Here is a 17,592-nt window from a genome sequence, read left to right on the forward strand (position 1 = left end):
GCATATGCATACATCTCTACAGTGCTGTTACTTCAGAAATGACAAGAAAAATAAGCCTACTTGTTTAAACTCCTTTCACCTGGATGCATACCTGCTCTGAGCGGAGTTTGCAGCAGCCTGCATCACTGCAGCAGCTGCCTCCTGTGCCTTACGGTTCACAGTTGGCATGGGTGGGCCCATCCCAGGGCCGCCCTGCTGAGACATGACAGGAGAATTTGGGGTCATACTGCTCATATTTCCAGGAAATGGTCGGCTCTGCATCCCAGCTGATGGCATCCGTCCCAGGGGCATGGTACCACAAGGCTGGCTTGGCCCCTGTCCATGCATCTGACTGTTGGCATTTATACCCATGCCGGGTCCTGGGCCACTGTAACTCGTGTTGGGCACGCCGCTGTATGTCGGTGGTCTGGAGTAGTTTCCTGAATAAAATGATAAAAAGCATAGAGAAAAACAATAAAGTTTTGAGCAAATATTCCTATTTTGGAAGTCAGCAGCTGCGGAACTTACACAAGTGAAATACGTGAACCATGACAACCTCAAAGTCAGAATAACATTTTTACCATGGGGACAGACAAGCAGTGGAACAAGCTGCCCAAGGAGGTTGTGCAGACTCCCTCCTTAGAGGTTTTCGAAACCCAGTTGGACAAAGCCAGGAGGAACCTGTTCTGATCTTCTGTCTGACCCTGATTTGAACACAAGATCAGCCAAACCGAACTCCTGAGCACCCTTCCAAACTGAATGACACTATTAACCTGATTTTCATGTACCCTGGAACATTTTCTGCCTAATATATGTCATGGGATAGCAGTACATGCGGAGCACAGCCTACAGAAGGTTAACAATGTAGCTCACAGTACAAAACGGCTTATACAGTAAAAAGAAATGTGGCGTGTAAAAAACCCATTACATAAGCTCAAGGGAGAATCTTATTTTGGTAATTTGATGTTCTCATTCTTCATCTTTCTGCAATTTCAGCAACAGGCTATTCTCAACAGCTTCTTGATCCTAACTGTTCTGTCCCTTTGTGTCAGAGATGCTTTGGGGATGGTGAGGACGGTGGCCGAACCCCAAGAAACATTCCCGTGCCCTCCTGCCCTACCTCACCTTACTGGTTAAGTTCAAAGATGGGGTGGTAGCTTACAGTGCACCTCCTCTGGGAAAACTAGTATTACAAGAGTAATCAGCAATAGTACAAAGATGCTAATATAAGCAGGTGCCTTGTGAAGGATTGCATGAAATCCTGGCTGACCCCAATCTGTGTTGTCACTGGAGCAAACTGCACTGCTTGCAGCAGCTTAACTCATTTGAGTGTTGATTTTCCTATGATGTTCATAGCTCAAGAAAAAACGAGTGTACAGCAGTCAGTAATTCAGAAATAAACCCAAGCAGCATGAGAAAGAGGGAAAAAAAAGGTAAAAATATGATAAAGAAGTATTTTAGGAAACAGATCACATTACACTACTTCAGTCATCAGTTTTGACTTGTCTTTATTTCCATCTCATTCAGATTAGTGGAAACGCGACCTGTTCCCTCCCTCTGGGATGCCACAGAGCAGTTTTTCCTGACTATTCTCAGATATTCCCACGCTTGTTCAAAAGCAGCAGCCCTTGGACTCTTCCTCTGAACATGGAGCTCAGCCACATCTTCCTCAGGCCTCAGTTACCAGGCAGAGGAGTCAGTGGCATGCAACTCTTGTTTATATTTAAAATAAATACATTCATCCATCATTTGAATGCACATATACTTAATTCATGCACTACTGATGGTGTGCTTTGGCTAATCCCCCCCTCCTCCCCACCCAGTAACTGACTGACTCTGCTAAAAATTATCCTCAGCAAGAACGCGAGAGTCATATGATTCCCAAGGGAACAGAGCAACAACCCTCTTCTGTTTTAGAAACCAAGTTTCTACCTGGGGGTCTTCAAAGAAGGATCCCAAATGTGTGGTTCAACAGACATGAAAGGCTCTAGATTCAGCTTTACGCTGACTTCCAACTGCCCTGTCATTTGTCCTCCTCTAGGCTTGGCTGCTGGCAGCTGACTGTTTTCCGTTCAGCACGCCACCGCCCCTAACCAGAGTTTTGGTTGCTCACATCTGCTCAAGCCACATTTCTGATCCACCATACGTGACCAACAGACTGAAGGGTTCACTAGTTTCCTACTGCTCTGCTTAGCATAAAGGTGTAACACGCAAATCGGATGTTACTCTGGTTTACAACTTGCTTTGTACAAAAAACCATAATGTAGCAAGATGGTGTATATCTGCACTCAAAGACTGCACACAGCCAGTTAACACATTTTATTGCAGATGCTCTTAGTAACACTGCTTCCCAAAGTGAAGCAAATTCCTTCCCTAGACTAGCAGATCTGATATCCATAATCACTGGGAGCTACTGTCAGTCCAATTCACATAATACCAATTTGTTTTGTCAGTTAGGGTTTACAAAGTATGGTTCAGCAGCATGCTTGGGGGAGCAAACACCAATGCTAAATACTATTGCTGTTTTAATGCTATTTAGAATTGGGACAAAAAAAATCACTTCTTTTGTATTTTGGATTCTCCAGTGTAAGCACAACACAGAAAAAAAAATTGGGATCTCCTCCATAAAAATACATGTCTCAGTTAAAATAGCTCCTAATTATTCATCTCCAGGGATACACGTCCAAGAGCACAGGGAAGTGCTATCTTTTCAGAAACGAAAACAAGTTTCAATGTTTTTTTCCATGTTTTTTTCCCCTAAGCATTTCCTCAATACCTTAAATACCAACTATTCTTCTACCTTTCTGAGACCAAAAAACCAAAGAAAAAAGGGCAAAATAAAAGCCAAACAAAATACAAGAGGAATTGCCAGGAATGAGGAGTGCAATCTTATTTCCATGTTTCTCTAATAGATTAGTAATTTGTTGGCAGTGGCTTTGACAGAAAACAGATGGATGCAGCATTAAACACAATGAACGCAGCAGATGCTAGGCCAGCCCACATCAGCTGGACGTGTCAGGCAGCCAAGTCCAAGAGCCCACACTTTTCAAGTGGGTACAAGCCTGGCAACAGCGGCTGTACAATACTACTGAATAACTCCTCCCCTCCATATCCAAGGGATTTTGTATTCCAGCTCCCTCTTAGAAAAATTCTACTCAGAGAGATGACATCTCCAATGCAGAAGAAAAAACAAAGCACTAACTCGAATCATGAGGAAAAAAAAGTCTAATGAAGATAAGGTATAAAAAAGCTTACTAACAACCTGCCAAAGACAGATGTTCGTATTTATTGCTGAAACCTTGGTTCACTTTGTCCAGGTCTGCTGAACAAAGTGCTCTGACATCTTGCCACTTCTAGGCAAGCTGAAAAGAGGGAAATTTGAGAACTACCTGTTAGTTTTGCTCACTGCTTTAGAGGCATAGGTCAGATTCATAGTATAAAAACAGTTATCTTAAAATAATTTTAGAATGGTTTACACGTACACTTAATCATCAAGGTTTTTTGTACAAACTATTTAAATGTATTGTTCTGAATTGCTCTGCAACTATTTTACCTAAGGGGATTCAGTAGATATAGCTGATATTTAAGCCTTAACTCCACAGCCTGTTGTATGTGGGTCTGGATTCTGATGTCTAGACTCTTGAGATACTTAGGACATCTCACCCATAAGATGCTACCACTTTAATTAAAATCTAGGATTAAAATCAGTGGGAGCTAGATAGCAAAGTGCTTTTGTGAAACGAGTCCAACATTCAAGGTTACAAAGTACAAATACTCAATTCATATTACTTCACCGTGAACAAAAGGGGGTTAAACTTACTGTGAAGTTCTGGGGATGTGGCTCAAACATATTCAGTAGTGGTTTCTCTCTTTATTATACTAAGAACAGTTTTACTGTTGAATTAAGTAGGAAAAGTTAGGGAGATGGGATGCAATTCTCCACAGGAAGTTCTTCTCTGCCCCAGTCTTAAAAGACCCAACTGACTACAGCATCTGACTGCTCTCCAGAGTGCATTTAAAGGACATTTTGCTGTGCCAGCAGTTTCATGCTCGGGTCATAGACCAGAGCTTCATTAGCCCCCAAGCTAGACGTTGTCCAAATACAAACCAAAGAGACTGTTTCTTTCAGTAACAACTTCTATACTTGCTCTATTTTTTATTTTTTTGTTATTGGGGACAGGAAAATGCTGCGATTTGATACAAAATTAAAACTAATTGTTCTGTACCGCATCCTCCTGTGTTGTTTCAAAGGCATGCAGAAATGTAAAGCCAAAGGAAGTTTTTATTTTTGTAGGAAATGCTTTCACAGGATTGGACTAGGTCCCCAGTACAGAACTGCCTCCTGGGAAAATATATTCTACTCTTATTATAGATCTAAGTGTCATGTGAACACATGAAAAGCAAATAAATCAATGATATGCATGAAATACATCATTCTGCTCTCATGAACGGAGGAATTCTTCCATCCCAAAACTTATTGGGGTAGCCTACTATGGTGAGCAATTCCGCTGCAGAGAAAGGACACCAGCCTTGAGCAAACGTTTTCACGACAGCATACAGAAAAATCTAGCATTCAAACTAAAAGCTTAATTTGTCACAGAATGCTTTGAGACATATATAAAAATGCAAACAGTTCTGTCCAACTCAGCCTATGCTTAACAACATTCTGAAGGAAGGCCTATGTGAACAAAACATGGAAGGCAAATAAAATCCTTGAGAATTATTTTAGTTCAATAATTTAACAACTCAGTTGCAACCCAGGTGATTTTAAATATACTTATTATTTTGGCAATAAAAGGTAAGCGGGTGTGGTGGGTTTGTGTGGCAAGAGTTTTGGTAGTGGGGGGGCTAAAGAGGTGGCTTCTGCTAGAAGCTTCTGGAGGCTGCTTAGTAGCCGGGAATGGCTAGCTGGGGGTAGACCTGCTGTTCGCCAAGGCAGAGCCACTCAGTGACACCGGTAATCTCTCTGTGACTGCATATTTAAGAAGGAGGGGAAAATGGCAAGGGGGCAGCAGCAACAAAGGGAGGAGGTGGGCCTCCCAGTCCCCTGCCTGTGGCTGGGCTGCCAGGGCTCAGTGGACTGATTGCGCTGGTCGGTGCGCAGCACAGTGCTGGACAGAAGTGAGGTGTGGGAGAAACAGCCCGGCAGGCACCAGATGCAAGAGAAACAACTATGCAGACATCAGTGCAAGGGAAGTCGCACTGCACAGAACACCAGGGTCAATGAAGAAGGAGGTGGAATTGGTGCTCTAGGTGCCAGAGCAGAGATTCCCCTGCAGCTTACAGTGAAGAACATGGTGAGGCAGGCTGTCCTGCAGACCATGGAGGCTAATAGGGGAGCAGACATCCACCTGCAGCCCATGGAGAACCCCGTGCCAGAGCAGGTGCAGGTGCAAGTGCCTGAAGGATGCTCTGATGCTGTGGAAACCTGCAAGGAGCAGGTCATGCAGGATTGCAGACCATGGGAAGGGCTCACGTTGGAGAAGTCCATGGAGGACTTTCTCTCACAGGAGGGACCCCACACTGAAGCAAGGCAAGTGTATGAGTTGTCTCCCTGAGGAGGAAGGAGCAGCAGAGGCATTGTGTGATGAACTGACTGCAAGAACCGTGCCCTATCCCTCCGTGCCATTGGGCAGGAAAGAGGTAGAGAAAATCAGGGTCAAAAGTCAAGCCCAGGAAGAAAGGAGGGGCAGGGGAAAAACGTTCTTTTTGGGATATGGTTTTGCTCCTCAGTATCTTGTTCTGATTTGATTGGTAATAAACTAGATTGACTTTTCTTTCCTCAAGCCTACTTTATTTTGCCCATGACAATAACTGTTGAATGATCCTTCCTGTCCTTATCTCGACCGACAAGTTTTACCTTTTGTCTCTACTCCCAGTGGGACTCAGAATGGGGATGAGTGACTGACTGGCCACATGGCACTCTACTGCCAGCTGCAGGGCTCAAACCCAAAAAAATGGGATAAGATTATTAAATATTAATCATTGCTGGCATATAATTGTGCTTTGTAAGAGAGTATCTTAAAAGATAAAATTACAGGTTATAAAAATGAAAAATGCTATTAAAAACTTAAATCCAGGTAAATACATGACTGTGAGATCTCACCATCTTCATTCCTGTATTTTATTAATGGTCATGTGTGCCTGATGAAAACACAGTATTCTTCTGCTCTATTTGTTACCTGTAGAGCTGAAAGTCTGCAGGGCCCTAATTTTATGATGACCAGTGCATGGGATCACTGCTACTCTCCAAGAGCTGGCAGAACACGCTTTTCATCCATCACACTATTCACCAGACCCTTCTGAAATGGCCTGTTAATGACAATGATGCTCTTTTTCTTCCTGCCCCTCAAGTTCACTTTTTAATAGCCGTTTCTTCCTGACCGCGACCCATAAAATCATTACATAGGCACTTTCATCTACACAGGGAGGAAAAGAACTGCTGAACTCAAGCAAAAAAGAAAGTAGTATTCAGCGTGTTACTTAAATGCATTGATTTAGTACAAAATCCCTTCCATTCAATCAGTTTGGATGGCTAATGTTTTACTGCACTTGACACCCACTATTCCCAAGGTTCGGAATCTCAGTAGCAGCAGTACAGCTGGAAGTCAGGATAACACAACATAAATCCACTGGATTTTTACCAGTTAAGCTAGTTGCTCACTGTGCAGATAAAAATAAGCACTTGGACAGCATTTTATAGCCACAAAATGCTTTCCAAATAAAAGGAAAGCACCAGTCAACTGTAGTTAGGTAATTAATCTTCACACGTGGCTATAAGGCATTACTAGTCCCATTTTGTAGTTAAGGAAAGCGAAGCAAAGAAATTAATCTACTTGCCTAAGTTGAAAGATGGTTTAAAAGGCAGGGCCAAAATTAGAAACTGGGTAATACTAGCTTGTAGCCCTGTGCTCAGAACACTACGACAAATGTGATCCAGAGATGAAACAGGAAGGAACATTGCACAGGGCAGCAAGGCTCCCTGCAAACAAACATGAGAACTAGTTCTCAGAATCTCCGGCAACTAAAATAACCACCCTTGCCAGCATGAGCAAGCCACTGAGCCTTTACAGAATTTCCCATTGCTTGATCCAGTTCTCTTTGAGAATTTTAAGTAAAAAAGCAATAGTTGGAAGTGCTGAAATAGAAAAGCTTCTTCATGTACCTCTAAAGAAAATACTGCCCCTTATATATTCTGTATCTTGACTTCAAGTTCATTAAACCCCTAAGCAGATGCATACTTTATAAAGGTTATCCACTAAAGGCAAAACAACAGAAGAGTTCAAGGTTGCACGCCCTGAATGCTCAGGGGCAGAAATTGTGTATTCTATTTTTGTTTTAGTCCTCCAACAATTCTGTCAAACAAGCAAAACAATAGGAACTGTTTCTATCAGTCTGAAAGGTTAGTCAAGCTTCCTGAACTATATGCATGTGAGCTCAATATTATATTCCCACAGTAGCCACTGTACTATTATGCTCGTTAGAAGACTTTAACCCTCAGTTACCATGCAATTTCAGATTGGCCTTGGGATTCCACCTAAGAGAAGATGTCCTGTTTCGGATTTGGTGTTGTGACCCTTATTCCATGCTTGGTCAAATGTGGCCCTGTTGCAGAGATGACTTGCTTGGGCTCCTAAACAATTGCCCTGGTGATGCTATTGCATGATTCATAATTTCTTTGCCCAACCTAAAGTCACTGTTTTTATACAGAGAAACGTGCTAATAACAGAACACCTTCTTCCACAATGTGCAGCTCCCCCTCTGAATGACAGTTTTGTTTGTTTAGGTTTTTTGGGGAGTAGGATGTTGTGTATGTGGGTTTTTTGTTTGTTTGTTTGTTTGGGTTGGTTTGGTTTGGTTTTAAGAAATCACATACCTACGTACATATACTATATATTTTACAAATATATGTAAAAAAATTATCAGATGTATTAGTAGCAAGCATTTTACCTTGTGGTCCATACTGGCTCATCTGAGGCCCATAAGCACCACTTGAATTACTCTGCTGAAAGCTACCGATTCCAGGATGCACTTGGCCTCCAGGTGAGGGGTGTGGTGACATGGAAGGTCCAGTTTGCTGAGGTCCATACTGTGACATTTGGGGGTTCCTCTGTATGCCTGCCATAAAACCTAAAGGGAAAAAAAGTGCCAAAGCACAAATTAATATTCAAGTAACTGTTCTTTGAACAGTTCTTTGAAATCTTTGACATGAAAAAAACCAACCATCTTTAGTTATTTTCAGACTAAAGATACCCATAAAACTGCTACTGTTCATATGAACAGAAACAAACACATCTCCAACTCAGCAAAGCTGTCTCAACAACCAAAACCTGTATACAAAGCTCAACGCCTTTTGCTTGAAAAAGAAGGGCAGGGCAGTCTTGCTTTGTTACAAATGGCTGCTGATTTTTAAATTAAAACAATCTTTAGGAAAAAAAAAAATTAAAGGCAATTATCTGCATTACATAATAAGCAGTATGAAATTTGCTCAATGACTTCTGGGGGAAGTATTGTTAACTTCCAAAACTCTAAGTTGCTAACAAAATATGTAACTTCAGCATATAGAAATAAATTGTAAATACTCCTATTGCCCACAAACTCTCAGGAGCTAAAATTTCCCTTTATGTGAAGACTAGTCATATCAGTCAAAATAAAAAGTCATTTTGAGGTATCCTTATGCTGGTCTGTCCCCAGCACACCTGTACTGCATTCTCTCTTTTTTCCCCTTTAGTAAATGTATTAATGAATGTCAATGCAATTTAAGGACCAAAAGCTGCAGCAAGGGACCCAGTGAAATGCTATAGAATCTAGAAACTTCATATAAAAGAACAGAACTAAGACTATTAAATGGGAGAAAAGGAGGAGAGTTTTTAAGTTTTCATGAACTGGGAAAAATCTTGCAATCCTCCCTGTGAAATGTCTATGGAGGGATGCTGGTTCCCTAACATTTCACCCTGAAAGGTTTTAGTGCCACTTTCAATGTTGAAGAGGATGTGCTGAGGAGATAGCAAGGGCTTTTTCTTATATTTGTAGAAAATCCACTTGCTCTTCTCTTCTGCTTGCCTATAAATTCCATGTTCATATTTCTACGTAAGGCAAAATGTGAGTGTACTGCAGGGCAGCATTTGCTCTGCTGCCACCTGCGCCAATGAGGTGGGAGACACTATGTGGCTGCCCAGCATGAGTAAGTTTGCATTTTGCTCCATCCTGAAAGTAGTTCAGGCTCCCACACTTTGAGGCTGCAGACAGCTGAAGCATTATTTATGAAACGTGCCCATTTCCACTCACCTCCACTAATTCTAGTGGTGTTTGTGTGGGGAAATATGAATTTGAAAGCCAAGACACATCTCACCTGGCAGCATTAATTACACCTTTCCTTACAAGAGGGAGCGAACAGAGGAAAGGAAAGAGCAAAACTCCCTGACAGTGAGTGGACAAATGGAAGCTGCTGAAGGGAAGACCAGAAAAAGAAAAAAAAATGAAACAGAGAGGAGCAAAGACAAGTTGTGAAGACAGACAGAAGTGGGTAACAGGAGAAGGAAGAGATGGCAGAATGATGACTCTCCCAAAGGGCTGGGGTATCATCCCACTGGTTAACATAAACGTCACACACAAAACACTCAAAAAGTAAGTTTCTCACCCTAGCACTGCTGTTACTAATGTGGTAGGTGACACAGGGTGAATGACCTTTCCACCTTTCTGTGTGTTGTCCTACCTGTTTGTACACTTGTCACAAAGCACTGTACAAAAGGGGACAGTATCTGCATTGTAGAAATGAAAGGTGGTGTGTACTTTACCAGAAATCAGGCTTTGGGTCCAAACACATGTAAAGAGTGTTTTGAGCCCTCCACAAATCTTTGCTATGCAGCACATTTATCCATCCACTAAAACCCTGCCAGGTGGTAAGGAGAAAAACCAGGAGCTGAGATGATCTTGCACCCCCTTGTGCCCAGTCCTGTCACGCTATGAATAGCTCAGCCCATAACGTGCTAAAACTCTAACAACCACAAGGGTTGGCAGAACATGCACAGAGTTTTCCTGACCGTTCTGCAAGCCCCAAGACAAGGCATTTGAACACACCTGCACTGCAAAGTTAGAGCCTGGAGCCTGCTCTGGAGGGCAGTGGACTGCACGCACTAGCACACAGCATGGCAAATAACTGAGGGTGATATGGTGGCTCAGAAACAGGTCTGTACTGGTTGGAAAACTTCACACTTCTGCAAAGGAAAGCTCGTATGACCTCCACTTAGCTTTATTTTGAAACAGACCCCTTGATTTTTAAAATAGTTCCACTCTGCACACAAATCTTATTACAAAGCCTATGCCTGTAACTAATTCAGAAACCTAATACAATCATATGTCTATACAGAATAAATGGTCGCATTCCCAACACACATACACCATCTATATCATGCTCCTGGGATCCATTTAAATGAAAAATTTTGTACTGGTCACACTAAGTTTTTTATTACAAAGATAGTGAAGTTACTCCCATATCTAGTACAGAAGTGAGGGTTTTCTGCTCACCATGGGCCCTTTAATCTATACAAGATAACTTTCCAAACATTGTGCTACTGATAAACGTTTTTCAAGCCAGTTATTATTGCAGGCAGTACTTTTCTTAACACCACAAGGATGGCTGATACATTGAAAAGCTATCATTTGTACAGGCTGTAGTGATAGCTAGTAGCAATGCTGGGACAACCAGCAGGGACTGGACTGCTGGCTGTTGAATCTAATGGAGAACATGCTCTAATGTCTAATGGAGAACATCAGTTTTAGCCAGCTCTGCTGTTGTCAGAAGGGCTATTGAAGGGACTAGAGTAATAAATGAAATAACGTTTCCACTCAAATGACCTCTTCTTCAGGAAATTTCTCCTAATCAGTTTCTGCTGCTGTGGAGTGGATTGTTTGGCTAAGTGTACAGTCATAAACAAAACATGTCAAAACCATTCCCTGGCCTGGAGAGTGGTGTGGAATGCTCACATCCATCCAGCTAAACCTTCCCACACAACACTGGTAGCCTTATGTGTTATGACTCCTGTGCACAGTCCTTTCTGCTGCCCCATCCACGCTCTGGCCTGTGGCTCAGGAAGAGCTCACAGGCATTAGCCAAAACCATGCCACGAGGCACACAGGTAATTAGTTCAACAGCACAGGTAACTGTTACTATACTACTGAAAGCCATGCCCTGGTCTGAGTTTTCAGAGATGTTGATTAACACAGCAAGAATGGAACAGACTCCTTAACAGCTTTTGATGCGAGATATGAGTTTTATCATCCCAGAAGGTGTGAGACACCTCTGAAATGAAGTTGTCTTTGCTGTCTTCTCTTGAGCATGGATAGGTAAAGAATTAAGGAAAAAGAAGCTTGACATTGAGGAAGAATGTGCCATATTATCTTCTATCACTGTCTGCATGGCACAATGAAGCGTGGCCTTAAAACAGGACATACTCCAACTTCCTTCGAGAGAGCAGAGGAGTAATTTCAGATATAGATGTGATGTGGAGAAGAAGGTAAGAAAGATCAGGTCCCTGCTGTGGTCTGGATTCTATTATAATAAAGAGGAGTCTATCCTCATCTACCTCTGTAACAGCCCAGTGAACATTCAGAGATTAGTGCAAGAATTTGAAGTGTTTCAAATATTTGCAGAAAGCTCAGTTGTCTTAGAGAGAAAAAAGGTTCCTGGTCAAGATGTTAACATTCTTGCATCATAAAGAGAAAACAACATCAATTCTAGAAATCTTATCAGAAATGAAAGGGAGCAGCTGGCATGCATTTGTCTTTCCTTATTTACACACATTTTCCCTAGTGTTCAAATTCATTTTATAACTGATACAAAAATAAATAAATTTTCTTTCCAGAAAATTAGATCTAAGATAAAGTTTGCTTTTGTAAAGATGGGGAAGTAGGATTACATTAGAGCTGCACTGGAGTAAGGACAGTGGAGAACATTAGCAGCCAGACTGCATCTGTGACAAGGTGGGTTTTTTTGCCTTTTAAATAAACTGCTAGGAAACAGCTATGAGTTAAGAATTTAAAATCTGCAACGGCAACATGCTCATCAGTGAACAAAGCTAATCCCATGCCTTAACAGTAGTGATAAAAGAGGTACAGATGATGCTTTACTTGCCATCACAACAAGAGATTACCTACCCAAAATACACTTGAATGGATTTTGTCAAACCAAGCTATTTCAGGAGTAGCTGAATAAAGCAACCCTGCCAGAAGTATTCTCTTCCTGTTTAGTTCTTTTTTATATTACATACATACCTAAAGAACAGCTGTCTTTATTAAAATCCAATCTAAAGTAGAGTCATCTTTGCATTTTTTTAGTTCTAAATGAAACAGCAACAAACTATTAACAACTAGCATACAGTAACTATAATAAAATATGTCTGCATGTTCAAATACAAGCTTTAAAAACGGTCAGGTAGCAGCCTATTTTTCCTCTCTTTTTAGCAAAATATAGAGAAAAAATAAACAGGTAATGCTTATGATAAAAGCGTTTCTGCCCCTTTGATAAAGGAAAAGACAAAAATTAAGCTTCTGTCATCCTATACAGCACTAACATCTGGTAATATGCATCACACAGCTAACATCATTTATGATGCCTTTGTAAAAACATTTAAAGCCTTCTTTTTCCCTTATGCATATGTATACACAAAACAGATAACGTACAATAAATTACTAAAGCTTCATGAAATTATGCACTAAGGTTATCTTAATTACATTTGTACACTGACCAAGACACAATCATCTGTTTGATGATATCTCCTTAGCACTAACAATGAAAAACAGCCACAGAATGTGCTGGGGTATTGCTGTAAAATTTGCAATGGATTCTTTTGGTATTTTACAGTCTTGGCTCGAATGTAAGAAAAGCTTTGCAGGAAAGTAGAAGCTCAAACACAAACAAGTGACTGCAAAGTAACAAGTTATTGCAGATCAGGTGATGGACAGCAACTGCCCGCCAGCACACAGTTAACTGATGGTCAGCAAGAGGGCTTTTGATTTAGCCAGAAGCTAAATTCATGAATGAATTAAACCTGAAAACACATGGAACACTTACTCACTTTAAGCTCAGGAAAAGTTTGGAGTTTACAGCAATAGCAGAACATCATTAAATTACAGACTTGATAAATAACAAATGAGGAAAGACACAACTTGAAATGGTACTTTGTATAGAAGAACTTAATGAAAGAAAACAATACATCAGCCTATTGCTCTTTCTAGAGAGGCACACTTAGCGATAGAGTATGGGACTGAAACAACTGAGGAACCCTTCTAAGTAAGAAATAAGGAAGTTCTCCTTGTTCAAGGGCAGAGGCTAAAGAAGGGGCCAGACAGGCATATTACTCTGAAAATCATGGAACAAGAAAAGCAGAAACGTAACATTCTTCACTTACAAATCAGCTTAAGAATTAAATACATGAAAAGATATATTTTTCAGGATTTGACTATATTCAGGATTTTCACCAGAGAATACCACAGAACTGAGACAGAGCTGAAGTGGCAAGTCCTAAACGTAGCCCATCCATGGGTAAACAACACTGAGACAGAAGCGGCAGGGTAAAGCTAAACAAACAAAACCCAATATATCTGCGCACCGGATGTAATAAAATTTGGCAGCCTGATAGCACAGTGGGATGATCAGGAAGGTTACAGTCAGCCTGAAATTCTCCTTATGCCACCCACCTCAGATGGCAAGGACAGCTCAGGAAGTTCTTGGGCTGGTGAACTGTGTCTGGGCTTTTATCCAGCTAAACATACCCACAGTTAGCACCTCAGAGCACTATGAGGGACACTCCAACAGAACAAGATTCATACATTAATGAAGTTTTAGTAATTGAAAAAGCCAGTTACTCTTGCAAAAGCCTGAGATACCAGGACTCTAAATACACAACCAGGCTGTTGGCACAGACTGTCAGTAGTACTGGAACACACGTCTTCCAATGGTCTAACCTGGAGATGGGTGGCTTATAAAACAGTGAAGCTAAGAGAACACTGTTCTGCCATTGCTTATGGGGAGGGGGCAGCACTACCTGGCCACTAACTGTTTACTGTCAGTGGCAAAGAAAGGCAGGATGCTTCCATGATGTGCTAACCTAAAACATACATTAAAAAGGACATAGTGAGAGATTTAGATACTGGAAAAAAATCAAAGCAGACAAAAATTTTATCCAAGTCTACTAACAGGAATGAAGAAACAGGGGAAGGTTTGTAGCAGAATTCAACCCAAGTAAATCAAGGGAAACCATGTGGGTGGCATAAGAAAACTGGCTCCCAGAGCAAACAGGAACAAGATTTCTTTACATTCAGGATAATACACTTTCCTCAGCTCTTATTCTCAGAAGTCAGCCTTACTAAAATATGCCCAGTTGGGCTGGTGACAACACGTATGAAACCTACGCTTTCATAAATGTAATAACTGACTTAGAAATATACACAACAGGATGACGGGTTGGTGAGTACGAGTACACCACCTTGCAGTGTAAACCTCATTTAGATGATGCAAATACTAATTCTCAATATTCCTGTCCAGTTAATAGGCCGGTTTAAAAAAAAAAAATCAAATACATAGAGCACCTTCACAAACAGATGGCAAACAAGATTCTGATCCATATTTGCAGAGCTAAGCTACAGCACTGCACCAACACAGTATCTTTGGATGCCTCTGGTATGAACCTGTTAGATGCGTCCCAAGCAGCAGCACTGACACAGGTAATACTTACGTACTGCAACCACCAAATCTTTGCTAATATTCCTAGTACTGAGTGAACACTTCTGCTAACAAGTAACCTGGGTAACTGAAGGGTAACAGCATAAAAAAATGCACTGAGACCACTGACACAGGAGAAATTAAGAGGCTTATTCTTTAGTCTCTAACAAGAAGGCTAATCTTCTCAATAATACATTTTTTACTTATGTAAAATTAAAAAAAAAGAAGACTTTAAAAATCCTCGTTTCTTTCTCCAATCACAATCTATTTTTTAAAAACATCCCAAAGAGCTTTTAGGAGAAAATTCTCCGTTGTTTCCTCATTAACCATGAAGGAAAATAAATCTAATTTCTACACTGATCTCTTGCTGTCTTCTCCAAGTCCATCAGGGTGCCGCTAAAAATATACAAAGTTCTCTGGGCCAGAGTAACAGTGACTTAGTTTCCCTTTGGGACTTGGACTTTTCCACTCTGTCATGTCTCAATATCTGCAGAACAACAGCCACATTTCTTCACATTCATTCAACAAAGGATGTTTCTTTGCTTATGTGAAATAGCAGTTATGGAAAATATCACCTTAGCAAAGATCTTCCTGCAAAGATCACTGCGGTATTTCTCCTTTTCACAAGAGGATCAATGTTCCATTTAAGAAAAAGCACTGGACTGGTTTCATTTTTTTAATAAGTATTTTATTATTATTATCCTTTAACATCTCTCTTAACAGCCTCCTCACTGTTTATTTGTCTGACTGCTTCTCTTCACAATGTGAATAGCTTTGGGGAAGATGGAAACTAATGACCTAGCTAAGGTTTTAACCTAGACCCCCTAGTGTTTTACCAGCTGCGCTATTAGGTTAACTGGCTGAATCTCCTCTGCTTCCCGCTCTGATATTACAAAACCTGGTCTATGTATAGCATGCAATAGTGTTTAAATTTTTCCCACCCCTAAACCTCCCTCTGCTCCTGCCTAGCCTTGAAATTCATATAATCTATCACTGATAAATCAGAACCTGGTGAAGGATCAGACAGATTACCCAGATGGTAGCTGGGGAAGAAATATCCAGCCTTTCCTGATGCAAACCTTGCGTAATGCTCTTTGATGTAAATTTTAAGTGCTATACTGAGGCCAGAGAAGGAGAGACATTTGTGGAGATGTTGATGCACAGACAAAACAGAAAAACATTGCTCATCTACCATCTTACACATAATTTATTACTGTAACATGCCTTACGCAAGATGCTTTTTCAATGGTGCTCAGAAAATCAGGGTAATGGTGAAACGCAGTACAAAAGCACCCCACCCTATCCTCCCAATTGCCCCTGAAGCAAATCCTCAATTTCAGCAGGTAGCTTGGGCTGCTTGAATTAATCTGAGCAGCAAGATGAAAAACCTGAGGAGTCCATCTGCTTTATATAATCAACATTTGTCTAAGTTTCCCTAATAACATGCATACTTATGAAAATTGCAGAGGAGAGCAAAGAAGGAATGGCATTTTTCAACTTGTAATGTGCAAGGCCTGCAGGCTTAATGGTCTAAATTTCAGGTTTGAAAAATTTACCCTCCCTGGAGACTCCTGTTCAAAGCTTCCATGGATCAACTCAGATCTTCCTTTTCATGAAGTAAATATATTGAATACCATGAGATACATAGGGATTTTGTGGACAAGACTAAAATACACAAAATACGTCTTTTCTGTCTTGCACATGTGTAAAATAAATAATAATATTTTTTCAAAACCACAAAATCAGCATGTTGTCCTCAGTCCCCAAATGCCTTCATCTTGGTCTTATTTTACCATGAGTTACAACTTGACTGACTCTTCCCTTCCTTGATTTGCAGCTGCTCCCTGACCAGTGTTTATTCCACAGCCTTTTGGGATCCTTTGGGATGGAAAGAATTATTCAGTGTTAGCTATTAGTATATATTTTATACAGATTTCAACTCACTGTCTTATGTATTAACTTAAAAAGTCTTAAAAGGTCTTAGAACAGAAATTCTTTATTTTTTACAGAAGCTTCATAAACAGGTTAACTTAGGTACTGACGGGATAGAGTGTACTGGACACGATGATACTGTTGAACAGGGGGACCATGGGTAGCTCCCAGCTTATAGGCCACAATGAGAAGCTGTTCCAAGGACAGGGATTGTACCCAGTAACTTTACATTGAGCCTGGTGACAAGAACATCGACTGTCACTTTGTCAAGTTCTTCATCACTGACTGCTGTGGCTCATCTCGCTCCCCGAGCCCAGAGGCAGGGAATCTGACGGCTGCCTAATGAAGTCAGTAGAAACTTTTCTATTGAGAGGTTTCTCTGCTAGCAACTATATAAACTCTCTCAGAATAATTCAATTCTGTTCCCTAATCTCAAAAAGAGAATCCCCAATTTAGTTTGAAAAATGAAATAAAGATTCACCCCAAGTATAACAAGATTTAGCATCAGCAAGAAGAAAGCAATGACCAGCTGCTAGTATACAAAATTTACTTGGGAGACCTGACTCTGGGTTTCGATTGTACAGATGTTATTATCTACCTCAAATCCTACTTCTGCAGTTTTGCTCCCTTCCCAAAGTGCCTTATCACATGCAAATCATACGCTTTCCTCCTTCAGTTATTCTTGTAGATGGCCAATACCACTGTATATTTTAGTGTAGACCACAACTAATCAGATCAACGTGAAGTTGAGACTGGCCGGTCTGTGTTTGAAATGCAAGTACAGTCTGAAACCAGCATCCTGAAGTGGCAACTGATTTCTTTAAGAATTAACCTGGTTTGGCAGAGTAACATCTAATACTTTTGGGCAAGAAAAGCAGGATTTCCTCCAATGCTTTGAGACAGACAGACACAAAACTATTCACTTACGCAGCTCAGCAACCTTTTATCCCAAAGATCTT

General features: G+C 40.8%; 1 protein-coding gene across 8 annotated transcripts in view; it reads right to left on the bottom strand.

The window, feature by feature from the left end:
* ARID1B (AT-rich interaction domain 1B) overlaps positions 1-17,592 on the bottom strand; it is a 336,986-nt gene that overhangs the window by 60,156 nt on the left and 259,238 nt on the right. For all 8 annotated transcript variants that reach the window (XM_069852077.1, XM_069852076.1, XM_069852071.1 and 5 more), the window contains 2 exons: positions 7,930-8,109; positions 92-419 (listed from right to left, as the gene is read on the bottom strand). In XM_069852077.1, the coding sequence (XP_069708178.1) occupies positions 92-419; positions 7,930-8,109 (508 nt within the window). The remainder of the gene's footprint in view (positions 1-91; positions 420-7,929; positions 8,110-17,592) is intronic.

The sequence above is a fragment of the Phaenicophaeus curvirostris genome, chromosome 2 (genome assembly GCF_032191515.1).
Source record: "Phaenicophaeus curvirostris isolate KB17595 chromosome 2, BPBGC_Pcur_1.0, whole genome shotgun sequence".
NCBI lineage: Eukaryota > Metazoa > Chordata > Aves > Cuculiformes > Cuculidae > Phaenicophaeus > Phaenicophaeus curvirostris.